The 16,636-nt window shown below is 40.2% G+C and overlaps 1 protein-coding gene across 4 annotated transcripts in view; it reads right to left on the bottom strand.

The window, feature by feature from the left end:
- The window catches only part of col12a1b (collagen, type XII, alpha 1b), a 136,562-nt gene extending 125,123 nt beyond the window's left edge, over positions 1 to 11,439 (bottom strand). For 3 of the 4 annotated variants that reach the window (XM_035678796.1, XM_035678793.1, XM_035678795.1), the window contains exons 1-7: positions 11,274 to 11,439; positions 10,323 to 10,434; positions 6,420 to 6,536; positions 4,774 to 4,917; positions 3,490 to 3,549; positions 1,631 to 1,894; positions 737 to 901 (exon numbers count right to left, since the gene is read on the bottom strand). In XM_035678796.1, the coding sequence (XP_035534689.1) occupies positions 737 to 901; positions 1,631 to 1,894; positions 3,490 to 3,549; positions 4,774 to 4,917; positions 6,420 to 6,536; positions 10,323 to 10,398 (826 nt within the window). In that variant the 5' untranslated portion in view covers positions 10,399 to 10,434; positions 11,274 to 11,439. Of the gene's footprint in view, positions 1 to 736; positions 902 to 1,630; positions 1,895 to 3,489; positions 3,550 to 4,773; positions 4,918 to 6,419; positions 6,537 to 10,322; positions 10,435 to 11,185 lie in introns of all 4 variants that reach the window. The other variant, XM_035678794.1, reaches the window with a different exon arrangement.
- Positions 11,440 to 16,636: the final 5,197 nt, after the last annotated feature.

The raw sequence follows: 16,636 nt of genomic DNA, 5'->3' as shown, positions 1-16,636 counted from the left end.
CTTAATTTCCAGGTGTTTCTATGACTGGAAAACTAGTCTCTAAATTTCCAGGTTTTCCAGGACGCTTGGGAACCCTGAATTTGATTGATCCCTTATAAAGTCAGATTTTTTTGAATATAATTGACTGTTGCTGTTCTCTGACATTGACATGAAACAACTGTTCATTCGTTTTATTCAACAAATCACATATCAAAATTGTTCTGCTCAAACTTGACAACTTTGTCAAAATGTCTAAAAAGAAGCAAAGTTCGTCTGTGATTTGAGAAAACTCCACCACCCTCTGAATAACCTCCAGAAACATTAGAGCATTTGAGGCCAAGATAATGAGGTCTGTTTATTTCCTTTAGGAAAAATGTACATTTACAGTGTTACTTCTGCAGCCCCTCCTGCAAGCACTGAGAGCATATTTCATGTTCCACTAAGCATTTTTCAATCAGTGACCTGTTTCCAGCGACCGCAGGAGATGATCTGTTATTATTATTTTACCACCAGCCCTCTTTAACACCATAGCAACAGCCCACTCCTGTTTCTCCATCCTGAGATTGTGGAAAGTCTGACAGTGAAGTGCAAACATACATAAAACTTGCTATCACTCGCTTGTAATGTTAATGATGTAGGAATTTCACCTTCTGTTATAACGTCATCAAAAGCTGCTTTTTCTTACCAACGCCAGTTAAAAAGCATTAAATGGAAAATGTACGATGTGGAATGTAATAAACTTGTTCTGGCTACGTACCGAGGACAAATATCTCCACCCCCCTGCTCCTGAGCTGCTTGGCGTAGCTCTCCACTGAATCCTCCGATCTGCCATCTGTGATGATCACCAGCACTTTGGGAAAACTCTTCCTGGCGCCTGCCGCCTCGGTGAAAGTGTTTTTCAGGAGGTAGTCAAGGGCATCGCCTGGAGTAACGAGACAGGCAGGAAGTGTTAATGATGCACAGGCAGAAAGCGTCTGCTCACACAGAATGGGTTTAACACCGATAATAGTCACTTTATCACAAACTGACCAGAGAAGGGCTCATAAAAACCTCATCAGGTTGATTTTGTGAATTAAATTTGATCTATTTATGAAGTTTCTGGATATAACTGTTGCTACATATATTAATTTATTACATTTATTTTTATTCTGTACCTCTAAATTATTTGTCATTGCTGAAAGTTTTCTTTTTAAAACCCATAAATATCACCACTAAAAACACATATTGTATTTGAACTGTTTATACTGTTATATCAACCTACCTCATGTACGTAAAAATACCTGCAAAGAATTCTATTCTAGCATCCTTTGCACTCTGCACCAGTAATTTGTCAAAACTGTAAATGTCTTATATTTTATAGTTAGTTATATGAAATAAAAAATAAAACAAAAAAAGACCCACAGAAAAGTAACAGAAACTAAACTGAGATAAAAACAGAAAACAATATAAAAATCTAACATTAAAGTTCTTACAAGGAATTTTCATGTTGTGTTGATTCTGACGCCCCCTGTGGACAAACACAGTAGTGTTTCTACCGACTCATTTCATTGATTTCAGGGGAAGACAGAAATATAGAAATAATCAATCTTCTCTCTGATGGTTTAGTTGTGTAGATTGTACAGAGGCATCAGTATTAAACTGTTTAACGTACCTGTCCTGGTGTCTCCTCCTTTGTACGGCATTGAGCCGATGGCCCGGAGCAGCGCTGGTCGGGTGAAGTGTCTGTTCAGGTCGAACTCAGTTCGGGCGTCGTTGCTGTACTGGACCACACCCACCCGGGTTTTGTCCTTCCCGATCTGAAAGGCGCCGGCCGTCGCTGAGATAAAGTTGCGAATGTATCTGAAGTTCGGCCTGCCCACGCTCCACGACCCGTCCACCAAGAACACCACGTCGGAGATGGCACTAAAAGAGCATTCTGGGAAAAAAGTGAGGAGGGAGTGGAGAGGAAAGAAAGGGGTTAAAGTTAAATTAACATCAAACGTGGCACGTGTCAAAAAATACCCACTTCTAAACCATAAAATAACCATCAAAGATCAAATTGTTAAGTTTCACGGTATGTCAGAAAATGGTATTCACTTCCTGTTTCAAACGAAAAGTTTGTTAGATAATTGTTTGATAACTTTAACTGTGTACTGTAGGGATAAACAAGTACAACACTATCTACATCTGTTCAACAAACTAAATTAACTGTATTTTTACTCGAGGGCTTAACCCAAAGGGGGAGGGGTTAACCCAACGTCATTAATTTAAGCCTGAAATTGATACGGATTATATCAGGAAAATATTTACACAGCAATGATTTTGATAAGAATTTTAATAATAGAAATATTATAAGAACAAATTTTCTTCTTCTTGGTACTCCAGATACTGTACTTTAATGCTCAAATAAATCAACTGAAAAAACATTGACACAAGTCTTTATTTCTAATTTTCTCTATTTGGTTTGTATATTTTCAGCTATGACAATTTAAAATCTATTTTGGCAAAAAGATGTACGAAGGATATGAAGGAAAATCAGTTTTGGTTCAATGTTGGTTTTGTTTTGTACTTGTTACGACATGATTACTACAACTTCTTCCCAAAAACACATTTAAAAGCGAGAATGAATAATGCAACTTCATACAAGAAACGTTAATTAATCCAATTCATTTTTAAGACCTCAAGAATCCAATTTAAGACTTTTTGAAACCATTATGAGTCCAGTTTAAGTCCTATTTTACTTCCATACTGGCAAAAAAGTACGAAGGATATGAAGGAAATCAGGTTTCATTTTGAAGTTGTTACGATATTTTCCCCAAAACACATTTAAAAACGAGACTAAAAACTTTAACTTCATTAATACAATTTTTAAGACCTCGCGGACACCCTGTTAAAACTCATTATTTGTTATTTTCTGAACGTTTAAGAGTCCTAAACGTTCGCTCAGACTGGATGTTGAATCAAACTGTGCTGACTCTCTGCCTCGCTCTGCTTTCTGGGAGTTTTCCTTTTATGATTTTCCTCTCATGAAAAGAAGGAAAAATCAGCACAAGCATCGTCATCCTCTGCAGAACTGGGCCAGGGAAGCAGCAGCAGCAGCAACGCTCTTGTAAATCAGCATCTGTAATGGTTTCCACTTCTCTCAGCACTTCAGGGCTGGGCTCCTCTCAACTCGCTTCCCCCCCCAGCTCCCAACAGCTCCCTCCCGCCCCGCCTACGACCATGTGCGGCTTCCTCCACGCTGGCATAATTGGCCGCCGGGGGGTGTGGGGGGACTGAACCGATGACCGAATCCTTCAGAGATTTACGGAGGCCTAATTTTGATTATTGCCGTACAATAAGAGTGTTGTGTGGCAGGAGCCTCCCATCGCTGCTGAGCTCACACTGATGGACGCCGCCCAGCAACCAAGAAAGAAAGTTTGAAAAGTGCAAAAAGTCGAGGAGGTACAGCGAAGACTTGAACGCTGCTGGTGACTCATTATCTCAGCGAAACCTCTCGTCAAATAAACATGAATGAACAACAGGACTTACTGACTGAATCCGAAGGGTCGGGTTTCCTGGAAGTTCCTCTTGAGCCGCCACTCGACTCGACTGAAAGACAACAACACAATAACTCAATTAGCCTATATAACTATTGTTTGAAAGTAGCCTCAAGTCGCATTTTCTGTCAGCAAACTACCTGTTTTTCTTCAACAGTTCGCAGACCGGCTCAAACTGGATCAAAAAAACATGAGATTTATCCTCTCATCCGAAAATTGCAAAATGAACGAGCAAAATCGAGTTGATGTCAGTGTTTCTGACAGATTTCCAGGGAATCTCCGGAGCTCAGATCATCAGTGTTCTGGCAGCGGTGCCAAGCAGGCGTCCCCACCAAATTGCTGCCATGACTCTAGTGAAGATCTCACTGGAAATCTGGGTCGCTGCTCATTTACTGATTTATGTGATGTCCGATGTGACTGTAAGATTCACTCGGGGCGTTTTTATCCTTCAAAAATGTTCGATACCGGTACCGGTTCCTGAACGATAGGACTAATTAACGTTAACATTGATTTCAACATTATACATTACGGTACAATTACTCACTTTAAAGGAGGAAGCTGTTCAAAGTTGCTAAAACCTGGACAACTGCACTAAAATGGAAAATAAAACTGAATATCTGTACAATATTGGACTATATAAAAACTATAAATAACTGTTAAAGGAACATTAATAACAAACACAGTGATACGTCTAATCTAATCCAGGGACTGACTGTGTTGAGACGTTTATGGTTGTGGAAATAGTGTCAGAGTGAGACCTCTTCCTGATCTGAGTAAAGAGCTAGAATACAACTAAAATCCAGGATATCTGGTCATTTTAATCAACTGGAAAACTAGTCGGGGGAATGCTGTTTTAAGATCGACTAGAAATCGAAGGGATCAAAAGAAGAAAAAATATATATTCTAAACAAATCTTTGAATTGTGATGGTGATGAAGACCATGTGATATGATCAAAAGCTCAAGAACAGCTGCTAAATGATGATGTTTCCTCTCATCCAGAGCTGTAAAACCGAAAAAAAATGAAAAACCAAAACCGATTGCAGATGGCGGACAATAAAACATTTCGTCTATAATACGTTATCAGGTGTTCCTATTATTTTGTCCACTCGGTGCAGGGGGCCCTTTAGGCCGTTGGGGGTTTCGGACCGAAACAGCTCGTCATCACAGTGACTTCCTGCCAGAATTGACCAGCTGCAGACAAATTTCACTAGCATTCGGGGACGTCTGGTGCTGATTTACTCACACAAACACACTCGGGGACACACGGCGACTTACGTGTGATCTGGCCGGAGATGGGCAGACTCTCCTCTGATCCGGCGTACGCGGATATCGTTACGACATAATCCACATCTGGACTCAGGTCTGAGATGGAGGTCTTGGTCGCGGATGCAGGCAGAGTAAATTCTTTCATTGGTTCTTCTACAAGAATGCAGAGAGACAGAGTCAGAGGGAAGCCATTAGGAAACTATTGCATTACTTCATTTCTCCGAGAGTCAAAACAGGGCTTCAGAAAAACCTGATTCCGACTGTTGACCTGAGGACTGGAAGAGCCGTGTAAACACACAACAGTATGATTTAATTTAATGAAAACTTTCCGCATTACTATGAATCAAAACACATTATTTTAACCCTTAAATGTCAGATTATTCCATTAAATAAAGTGTAATTATTTATTAAATAGGTTTTAAGGGGATTTATTCATGTGTTGATTCTACAGGAATATTAATGCTAAATTAAACTATTAAGTGTGTATAAAATCCATGAAATAACACCTTAAGACCCCATTTGTGCTCAGTATTACAATTAAAAACGCTAATTTAAAGTTACTAAAATTAATTAAACTGACAGATAGTGAATTAGTTTTGTTTAAGGGGGTAAAAAGGGGTTTTGAGATTATGTAGGCTAGTGTACAAAACAGAAACGTAAAAAAACACCAAATTGTAAATTGTGGTTTTAAGGGGAGTTATTAAGTTATATGTTGGAGTTAATTTGTTGACAAATAGAGAAATCTATGATTTTCAGTCAGTGAGAACCAAATAACATTTGGTTTATAACAGTAACAGACTTAAACTTGAAGGTTATCGAAATATAATGTGGAAGCTAACATTAGCTCTGTCAGTTGGTTGTAGCTAACAGAATGTAGCATTTACACATCGCAGTTACTGCCTGTAAATTTAATATTAGAATAATAATAAATTATGTTTAATCTTCATTGAAACATTAATCTCCATTTAGTAAGAATTTATACTCCAACCCCAACTAGTCGAGGCAAAAGGAAGTTTTGCCTTACCGCTGCCACTAACTGCTTGCTCATGGTGGGAACTATTGGGTATCTGTAAATAATGTTATAAAGATGTCTGAAAAGTGTCCTGATATAACTTTTGTTATGAATTGGCGCTATACAAATAAAATATAATTGAATAACTAGTTATAACGAGGTGAAGTTTGAACTATGAGGAAGCAGACAGCTGCTGACTTTGTGCATGGGGAAACTGTATAAGGCCTTTCTCAACCTGGTGCCAGAAGCAAATTATTGTCTAAAATATGCGATAAAAAAAACAGAAACGTATGTGGACACACAGTTTTAAGTTATTTTGAATTAGAGGTAGTTGAGTATTTTAAGAATTTCCAAGCAGGTTTTTTCAAAACCCTCTCAGCTGTTTTAATGACATCTACACTCCTGAGCTTAACTGAAGCTGACAATTTTTCCATGGAAGTGATAATGTTTTTCTTTTTTTTCTTTTTTTCTTTTTTTTTTATCATTAGAGCTCCTGGAGCCAAACATGTGTCTGCAGAAATCTCCAGATAATTGCGGGGAGTGTTGAGTCTTGCTGGGCAGATTGATGTCTGAGAGGGTTTATGACACTTGTAATGTTACGGTGCTCGGCAGGATATAACTCGCAGGTTTAATGAGCACCCACCTGTGTCTGAGGTCACTTGTATTCTGTAGCCCTGTATCCGCGACTGTGGTCTGCTCCAGATCATTTGCACTGTGTTCTCATTTAAAATCTTAAACCTCAAATCTGACGGAGGGTCGACTGTGAAGAGAAAAGGTAAACGCAGTTAATCCTGCAGCTTGCAGAGGGTGAGACTGTATTATAAATGTGAAATATTTAAATCCCAACAGTCAACACTTCCAGGGCGAAGTTTGACAAGTTCACTGTTGGAGCAAACAAAAACACAAAAGACAAACCAAACTACAGATGTGAGGGAAGCCATTTTGGAGAAATAAATGGCCTCCGTTTGAGCTTGTGTGGCCAACAGCCACAGTCAACAACTCAAGCAGCAACACACTGAGACAACAAACACAACAAAACAACACGGCGTTACCTTCCTACAGATTAAACATTCAAGAAGGAAGCACGAACAGGATGGGAAGATAAAAACTTTGATGAATTTTGTCTGTAACCGAGTCTATGGAAGCAAAGAAAGGCCAATATGAACCATATGCAGGTTGTAAAACATACCTACTAAACACCACAGAAATTATAGCACTGATTTGACCACATATGACAATTAAATTTAAATTTTCTTTTTTTTTGGGGGGGGGGGGGTCTTTTTTAGGTTTCACAAAGCCAGGAAAAAAGTGTTCAATACATGGTTATAAAATGGTTTCAAGATGCTCAGATTTAACTGGTTATTTTCAGATTCCTCAAGTTAAGTTGGTTAAATTTGGAAACCAAAACTTGAACGAATCAATGTGTCCAATCAGATTACTCAGTCACATCCAAAAAAGCAACTTGATTTTTGTTGCTATGATACTGTGAAATATTGTGTTAGAAACATACCATAAATTCTTAAAATTTTGGACGATTTTCAATTGTTCTGTTTCTTAATCCTGCAAATAAGTTTTAAAAGGTAAAATATGCTTGAATAAATGCGATACCTTCAGTTGTGGTTAGATTTCACATAATTGCTTATAAAGTTTAAATTGTTCTGGTCGTTCTTTGCTTCCATACAGGTAAAAACCAACACAATGCAGGTGGTTTGTATTCAAAAATCTCTCAAACTAACATTAAACTAAACTAGAAAAAGTTAAAGTTAGTGTCAACAAGCTACAACATGGACCGGCTGACATCCAGCAGACTGTCCATGACCTCAATCCAACTCATGATGTTGAATTGACAAACAACAAAAAACACATAATTCCGTTGAAACTCTCCAGTATTGATTATACAATGGACAAAGATCTGATCTGATCGCTTTCATCGTCTCCATTGCAAACCTCATAAAAGAATACACAATGTCAACAAAGACACGTGTACGTCTTTTTTTCTGCTCGATCGTTTCCCAAAAATCTGAATCAGAGGTTCTTAAACTACTTCAGTTTTTAATAAATAATCTTTTCTCTGCTTTTTAGTCTCCGGTCAAAAACTCCCAAGAGTCATTTTTAGGATCTGGACTGTAATTTAAGAACCGCTGGTTTTTGTGACAAACAAACAAACAGATTAAAGTTAAATTTGATCACGGACATGGGAGGATCATGCACGTGTACATGAAAAGTTGTTTACAACAACTTGGAGCAATGGACAAAAAGTTTCCATGTACACGACGGACCAAAGGTTATTTTTTTGTAAATATTTTAAAATGATATTCTTCAGGTTGGGGTGGATCATAAATCAATACAAACCTAGCTTGCTATAATGCCCAGTGGTTACGGTCTTATCGGATCGGACTTGCTTTAATACGAGGTTTTAATCTTGATAAGAACTTAAAATAAATAGAAAATAATTCTACAATTAAACAAGTTAAAGAAAATTAATGACAAGAGTTGCTTATAACTACCAGCCTGGTGAGAAAATCTGTTTTTTTAAGAAAGGATTAACACGAAAGTCCTGGTGAAAAAATAGATAAATTGTGCACCAGAACTTGGGTCCGGAGAGTGTGTTGTACGGAGGACCCGAACAAAAAGAGGAATATATCTTAGCTTTTTTTGTGGAATTTGGAACAAGAGAAGAAATAGGGTTGAACCTTTGATCACTGTTTGACTACTAGGATTTTCCTTAAGAAAAAATCCCCTAAAATTCGGGTCCGTGGTCTAATGTGGATCTACCATGGTAGAGTGAGGAGAGTGAACCAGAGGTGCTAAAATGCTAACGTAGTTCTGGGTACTTAAAATATCAATCCAACCATGTACTGGATATTTTCTTTCAAAATCTTTAACCACTTCTTAAACTTGCCTAAACATTATCGAACTTCTTTGTGTACAAACAGGTGGAAATAACGTGTTTTAATCTTCTCATGCTCGAGGAACGTTAAGCTAACGGTAGTCGTAGCGTCGGTAACATTACTCATAAACAGTAAACAGTACACACAAAATGTAACCTAGCTACAGTTTAAAGATTACCGTATCTGAGCCTTTTCTTTCTAGACCGCCAACCGGTGTATCTGTTAGTGTGGGAGTGAAGAATATCATTGTAAAATATTGTCGTAAAGCCAAGACTCAGGGTCAGCTGACCCGGTCGAGGCTTGACCGGGAGGGTGACAGGACGTCAAAAATGGAGGAACCACCAACCTGGTGAGTCAATTCAAGGGCCCGCGGGGCTGCTGCTTCTGTTTCCAAAACGACCAAAAAGACAACCCCCAACAAAATCTCCACAGCTCTTAAACCTCACATCCAGGGTTTGGAGCTCGTCTGCACCCAGGGCCTCTGCTCTAAACTGCTTATATTTTGTAATTGTATCACCAGTGAGATGTGGCAGTTTAGAGCAGAGGACCTTCCCATTCGGAGTCTCCTCGAGCTGTTTGAGCCTTCAGCTCTGGCCCCAAACGTGTCAAAACTATTCCACACTAATATATACGACCCCATTACGATGCCGTGACCTCTGGAGAGGCAGCGAGCCGTCGGGGGGCCTCCACTGGGGCATTAAAGGGGGTCGCAGGAGGTCAGAAAGAAAGACTCCTCGTGCTGATGGTTTGATGGGTTTTACTGCTTTTCTTTCTTACATATTTTTTTATTCTGAGAGAAAATCCAGAGGCACAGAGGAGCAGACTTTCTCCTCTCCTAACCTCTAAAACCTCTGGAAAATAATGTGAAACTCATATTTTGTCTTTCCGTTCCATCAGGAGAAAGGACGTAGGGAGGAAACTTGGCCACGTGCCGTCTGGGTTTTTTTTTTTCCCTTTTGGTAAAACTGGAGAATGTAGGCTACAGTAATAGATAGTAGATTTTGAGCAAGGGCCCCTCCTGCTGTAAAAAAGATCAAACTACATCTGCCTGAAGATGGAAAGATGCCCAACTTAACCTACAGACGGATGCAAGTCAAGTCAAGGTTAAAATACATGCTTCCTTTTCTTAAAATACATTACTGCCTTTAAAGACTAAATCGACGGCATTAAAGGAGCACCAAAGGGCCAGAAAAGTAAAATAACTCAGCTTTTCTAACAATATAACATATTTTTCCTCATTGTCACCAACTGGAAGCTGTATTTTATGGATTTTTTCTGATCTAAACAAGTTACATCCGTGGCTAAAACCACTTCAGAAGTGCTACTGGTTTGGAGGAGGAAAAAAAGGATCTTATCCATAAATTCAAACCAGATTATTTGAAGCCGAGACAGTTTTTTTTTCTCTCTCTCTCTCTCTTCAAGAGGAAATCTTGCAAATTCCTGATGGGAAAAAATCATCAATCAGAGGTTAAACTGAGGGCTGAAAAAGGCAAATCAATTCACAAACACACACATTTGCTTTCTCTGTGTGATCTTTTTATTCAGGCTAAATATGCAGCTACACATCACAGGCAGAGAGGAGAAGGTGAGAGGAGCTGAAGTTAGATGTGTTGAATCACAGAGAGGAGGAGGAGGAGGAGGAGGAGCGGCTTTACCTTGATCCTGGGCCTGAGAGGAGGACAGCAGCAGTGCCAGGAGGGCAGCCGCCGCCAGAGACAGCCTGCTCTTCATCTTCACCTCTTCTGGCTCAGCAGCACATGAATGAAGCTGCGAGAGGAACGAAGGAGGCGGTTAGACCCTTTATAACAGCAGCCCCGCAGCAGCCTCAGGGCTTCACAAGACCCTGCAGCAACCCGAAGGACCTCCATCAGCTGCATCATGTGCATTTACTAGCATTTCAACCCACATAGTCAATTAGCTGCACAAAAGCCAACAAAAAAAGGCAGGAATATTTAACAAAAACATATTTCCACCATGCTCGTAAAAGCTGCTCCTCACATATGGAAAAAATATTACGTGTCAAACTTTATATGCATGGAAGGATAAAATCCAAAAATCCACAAATTAACTGCTTTAAAAACCAATAAAACCGGTTTAACATCATGGAAAACTTTAGAATAAATGCGCACAGCAGCAAGTCTGTCTCCTCTCTCTGTCTGCGTTAGACTCAGTCTCTCTCTTCCTAAAGCGGCTTAAACTCTGCTGCAATTACACCGCAAAGCGTCCAGCTCAGTATCTAATATCTCTGCCGATGAGATAGACCCACTGTAACCGAGAGAAAGCCTTTCCACAGCTCACAATAACCGAGCATCAAGTCCTGGCGCCGTGCGCAATTACGCACCACAATGCCAAACAATAGTCCACGCGTCTCTGGACATTTCCCAATTAAAACTGAATGGTAACTGGAATATTAGAGACACTAACGTCTGGAAATGGCACCGCCTTTAAAAAGCGCGAGAAATGATTTAATCTCAAATAATTCACCCACAAAAAAAATCCCAAATCATGCAGGACTGACCTATAGAGGAGACTGTCGAATTTCTTTGGTTTGATTCAAGAAAATAAAAAAATAAAATCGGTTTAAGTCTCAGTTGTAGACCCCCAACCTGAGAATAGTGAGAGTGAGGTGGTCCGGTGATGCAGTCAGAGAGCTCCGCGGGTTTTTGGTTCCCAGACGCGTCGACGAGCCTCTTTCCAAGTGGGAAGACTCTCCACACAATCTGCTACTTAACAGGGGGGCTGCTCCCAGCTCTGCCTGCCCCGCCGCGAGCTCTTACGACATCCAGCCGGGCCAAAAAATGATGTGTAACCTCTCAAAGACACACACACACAGGGACGAACACACACACTCGGAAACTTTTACATAGTTTTCTGCATTCCTTTCCGGTGATGGAGGGCTTCTGTGCGTCTCGGCCGCAAGGAGACAGCAGCGCAGATCTACTTTTCGGGAAGAGGGGGAACTGACTGAGGCTTTTACCCCCTTTTTCATTCCGTGAATCAATGGGAAGTTTGGTCCAGATTTGTCGCAGGTCTTCCAGTCTTTATTGATCCGAACCTGACACTATCTCTGCCCCCCAATAAACTTGTTAGTAGAACATGGTGATGCAGCCAAACATTTTGCCGCATAAATCCACAAATATGTTACAGAACGACACAAAAGAAGGTTACAAATGCATTAAAAGGCCAAACTTTAGTAACCTCGGTCCAATCCGGAGTGTAACAGGTTTGGTGTAAAAGCAAATTCAGTGTAAAGTCCCTGAAATCTCCTCCAATAGTTGTTATAGTTGCTATATTGCAACAATATTCCTCTTTCACAATAACACAATTTTTGTTTGGGTCACCCCCAAAAAAAGTAAAGTATGTTAAAATCTTATATATGTGCCAATATTTGTGTACTGAGTTTGTGTCTAATACTGTCATAACACCCCCAAATGTAGTTACTTGTTGTATTTGATAAGATTTGCAGGCAGAAGGACAAAATGTGGGCACAGCATCTCCAAAATCTCTCATTAGTCACAAGTGAACAAATTTATTGCGGCACCACAAATATTTGTTATTTGTTTCTCCAAAATTCTAAATATGCCCAACAAATCTTTAATCATCATAGTTTCCCCCGAATCTGACAATCAGCTGACATCAAATGTGTTAAATTATCCACAAAAGACTGCTGCCTTATTATATGTAAGACCATTATTTGGCTCTTTAACAAAGTTTAAGTAGTTGAATCATGACAAAGGCGCCCCCTGGTGGCCGTCTGAACTCCAAACTCTGCTGGTTATCAATTAAATTCCACATAAATGTTGCCAAAACCATCAGATGAGATCTTTTTTCCAGCTGGCAGGTCGTCTCGTCCTGGTTTTCTGCACCATCCAATCAGAAGCGCGTCGGCTTACGCAGCAGATTCCTGAGTGTGGGGTTTATCTCGAGCATAGATGGAAGAGCTCATCTGGTGACTTTAAAGTGTTAAATGATGTGCAGTGGGTGTGGACTGATAGCAGAACAGGCCCGGGGCTGTCTCTTCCTGCACTCTGACTTAAATTAAAACAGACAACAGAGAGGAATCCACCCAGCACCCAAACTGTAGATCAACACGAGCTATTGGCCAAATGAAACAATCATATTCTGGATGTTTGGTTTCGTACAGAAGCAGCTCGTAACAGGATGTGACTGCGGACAGAGTATGTTGTTAAAACACTTTAATATGTAGATTTCATCCAGTGAGACGGTTCTCTCCAGTCTCGGCTGATTTCTTTGTAAACGTCGCCCTCTAGTGGCGGGAAGCTGAACATCCACACGGGGAGAGCTGCAGGGCTGCATTGTGGGAATGTGCAGTTTCTGGCTTTCGTACAAAGATTATGAAACATTCACTTGAAGCAATATAATCACATTGCACTCATAGTTTGGCACGGAATGAATACTGTGTGAGGTAATGTTGCACTAATTGCTAAATTAATCCCGATTCTTAAAGTCCTGTGGTTTGTTTAAAGCAGGAGTGCCCAAAGAAAACAAAAACTGAAGCTTGATGTTGTCCTAACTTCAGTGTACAGGGTCCAATATCCACCAAACTTCATGTATTTGGTAACGGTCCCACCCTGAACACATCTACAGGACAATATTCAGTCAAAGTCACAGCGCCACCTACTGGCAACAGGAAGTGGGTCTTCTGTGACAGTCATTTGATTTACATTAAACTTTGATTGCATGGTCTCCAGTTGATATGCTGGAACATAAGCATCCAAAACACAGAAGTTCACAGAAGCCATGTTGACCGACATAATGATGCAAAAACCCCATTTCAGTTTGCAGCTTTGATTTATGTTTAGTTCTCTGTTGTTGGGATTTATCTGGTGACTCTTACCTGGTTTCCTGCCAGCAGCACAGTTCCTGGGGTTGGGCTGGGTCGGTATGGAATAGTCGCTCCCTTTGGTGGAGACTAAAGAGAAGAAGGGATTGAGGAAGGATTGAGAAAGGAAAAGAAACAGAAAGAAAATGAGACATGAGGAAGAATCAGGGTCTCAGAGTAGGAAATCAGTCCTAACTGGCCAACAATTCTCAGAGTGACGTATATGTTGTTCTACTTCTTGGAGTAAAGTTGTTTTCCACAAGAAATGACTCACATAGTATCCATGATTTTTTGGAGAGACGTTTTGGAAGCGGTTGATGACAATTAGCTCATTAAAAGATACTGTTCTGATGAAACCTGAACTATATCTGTCACTGACTTTGTGTGTGATGCAGAGAAGAACCCATTCTGTCCCTGCAGACGCAGACATAAGTGATTTCCCCACGGGGATTATTAAAGTATTTCTGATTCTGACATCCTCCCAACCTAAAAGTCAGGATTAGATTTCACTTTATTATCTGAATATTTTTCTGAAATCTGTCTTATTTCACATCCGTCACCAAACACAACACTTAATCACAAGATCAGTCATGGCACAATATGATGCTGTAGGTTTCCCTCTAATGTAACTTCTGGACGCACAAAGCTCCACAGTCAAGTTAGCCATCACTCCTAAATGACAAGAGTCATAATTACTATAGCCACTAACATCCGTTTAGCACAGTAAATACAAACATTTTGCTCTGTTTATATCGGTAAACGTTATTCACGTAGTAGCCAAGTGACTGAGAGACACTCAGGGTTTATCTAAAACCAGAGAGTGAGACGCAGGATGAGTGTACAGGCCTACTGCACACGGACAACAGGACCTCACAGAAACATACATTTTTATTCATTTAGCTTGATCACGGGTCAGAATGTTTCCTATCCCAGCATGCACTGGGTGTAAGACAGGCAGACAACAATCTATCGGAGCGCACAAGGAGATCAAAAGATTTCTCATCTGGGATCAAACAGACGAATGTGTGAATGGAGGGTTGGAACTTGGGGATGGAGAGTAAACTCTTTGACTGCACCAGCACTTGAAAGTGAATGAGTTGAGCTAAGGTCAGCAATTTTATTTCTTTTCTCTCTTTCACTCCTCCTTTCTCATCCCAGATTAAGGTGCTTGGAATATCAATGAGCTCCCACAGCCTTTGATTTCACTGTTTCCGCTTCTAATCTCCAAGACGTAGCTCATCTTAATGACTGCTGCCTCTGATTAATTATAATGCAATCATGAATTATAGATTTCAGTGTTTCCATTTTGAAGATTATTGGAAAGGTGGACGGTATCTCGTAAAGACATTTTTATGTGATTGAGAACAGACAGGTAGACATCTCCACTGTGCTCAATGAGTGCATTTGTGGGATGAATGTGAATTCATAAAAGAATCTCTGCAGCTCTGTTCACATCGTTGTTTCAAAATTAGCATAAAGTTGCATCAGAAAAAAAGCTTTGTGTCTTGCTTGTCATTGGGCTTGATCATAAAAAATGTATCAGGGAGGAGTGAAGCTCATGTTTGTGTCACTGAATTTTGCACGGCTGTCTGTGGCGGCGATATAATCATATAAAATGTCTGTAACTAAAACTACAACATCACTTTTGAGTCTCCCGAAAATTAGCACCCGAATCTGCAGCCCCCCTCAGCTTTACAGAGCTTTATAGTGAGTTTCAGCTCATTGTTTATTTGTCCGGCCACAGCTTCACTTCACAGTAAAAATCCACTGTACACTACCTGCTCAGCAGCATGAGGTGTAATAAACACGGCTCCATTTTCTTTTTCCTACTAATTTGGCTGCGTTAGTTCAGTTATAAGACATTTGGGGCAGAGCTGCGACTCTGCCTGAGGAGTGTGTGTTCGGTCACATTTAATTGTTTGGTCCCTTGCTTCCTGACGAATATTTCTGCGAAAAGTTGTTTAATAAAACAGTTTGAGAGCTATGATTACAGAGCGCTGACCTTGTCTGTTTCTGTTGTCATACCAACTGCCAGTACTGAGGGGTGAAATGAGGATGAAGATGCTCACTTCTCCTTTGTTTCAGTCACAGCCAATTTAACAGATATTTATTTGTTGCCTAGATTTTTCTGTGAGCCTGACCAAATGAAGATATCCACATACGACTGGACACCCCCCCCCCAGGCTGCTCCCTCGTGGATACACACCTCTAGGATTACAGTGCAGATGAGTTTCACACATTGGATGATGGCGTCCTGGTTCCCCGATATCGTCACCTCTCTCTCTGTGGAGTTGGGGAGGAGGTCACCTGCCACCTGCACCTGGGCACCTGTCGTCTGCACACACAAACACACACACACACACAGCAGTTATTCTCTGCCTGCCTAAAAACATAATGTAAATCGGGTCAAGCTGAGCAGAAAACATGCTGTCAGATGCTAAAAGCTGCAAGGGAAACAAAGAAGAGTCTGTGTGAGCAGGAAAGATCTGACAGGAATTATGAGCTGTATGAACATTTGTGGTTTTGTTCATAATTCATAAGGTCATGTGTCAGATCATGTATTAATAGAGGCGATGAAGTGAGCCAAGTTTAGACAGCCAGTCAGAGTGAATGAAAGTGAATTTAGAGTCGTAGTTTTATGGTGTTTTGCAAATATCCTGGAGTCTTCCTCCACGCCACATTAAATCATTCTGAAGTTTGAATACATCTGGAATTTAATCACTTAATATGTCTTCAGACCTTGGTTAGTTAACTCATGTTACTATGGAAACAAGCATATAATGGCATGATGGTCAGGTCTGCTATTCAACATTCAGCTTAATAAGATTTACCTGAGCAGCAGCCTTTGTGAAGTTTTCAAGGACTTATTTCTGTTCCTATTATTGTTCAGTCTGTGGATTTTAAACACTGAAAAGATCGCTTTCTTTTTTCTAGGAACATTTTGATTTATTCCACAAGGTTTCAGTTTGACAAGCATCCAGTGGGGGTCAAAGGCATTCGTCATGAAAAATCTAAATATGGGAGCTCATCAGTGATCCTTTATGATCCCACATCTACATGGAATTTTATACCTAACTATATTTTCTCTAAGGTTGGAGGTCTAGAATATTTACTTTTGTGTGATTA

The sequence above is a fragment of the Morone saxatilis genome, unplaced genomic scaffold (genome assembly GCF_004916995.1).
Source record: "Morone saxatilis isolate NCDOM2014 unplaced genomic scaffold, NCSU_SB_2.0 Contig7, whole genome shotgun sequence".
In the NCBI taxonomy this organism is placed as follows: domain Eukaryota; kingdom Metazoa; phylum Chordata; class Actinopteri; family Moronidae; genus Morone; species Morone saxatilis.
The sequence above is the reverse complement of the archived record's forward strand: the minus strand, read 5'-3'. Positions and strand labels throughout refer to the sequence as shown.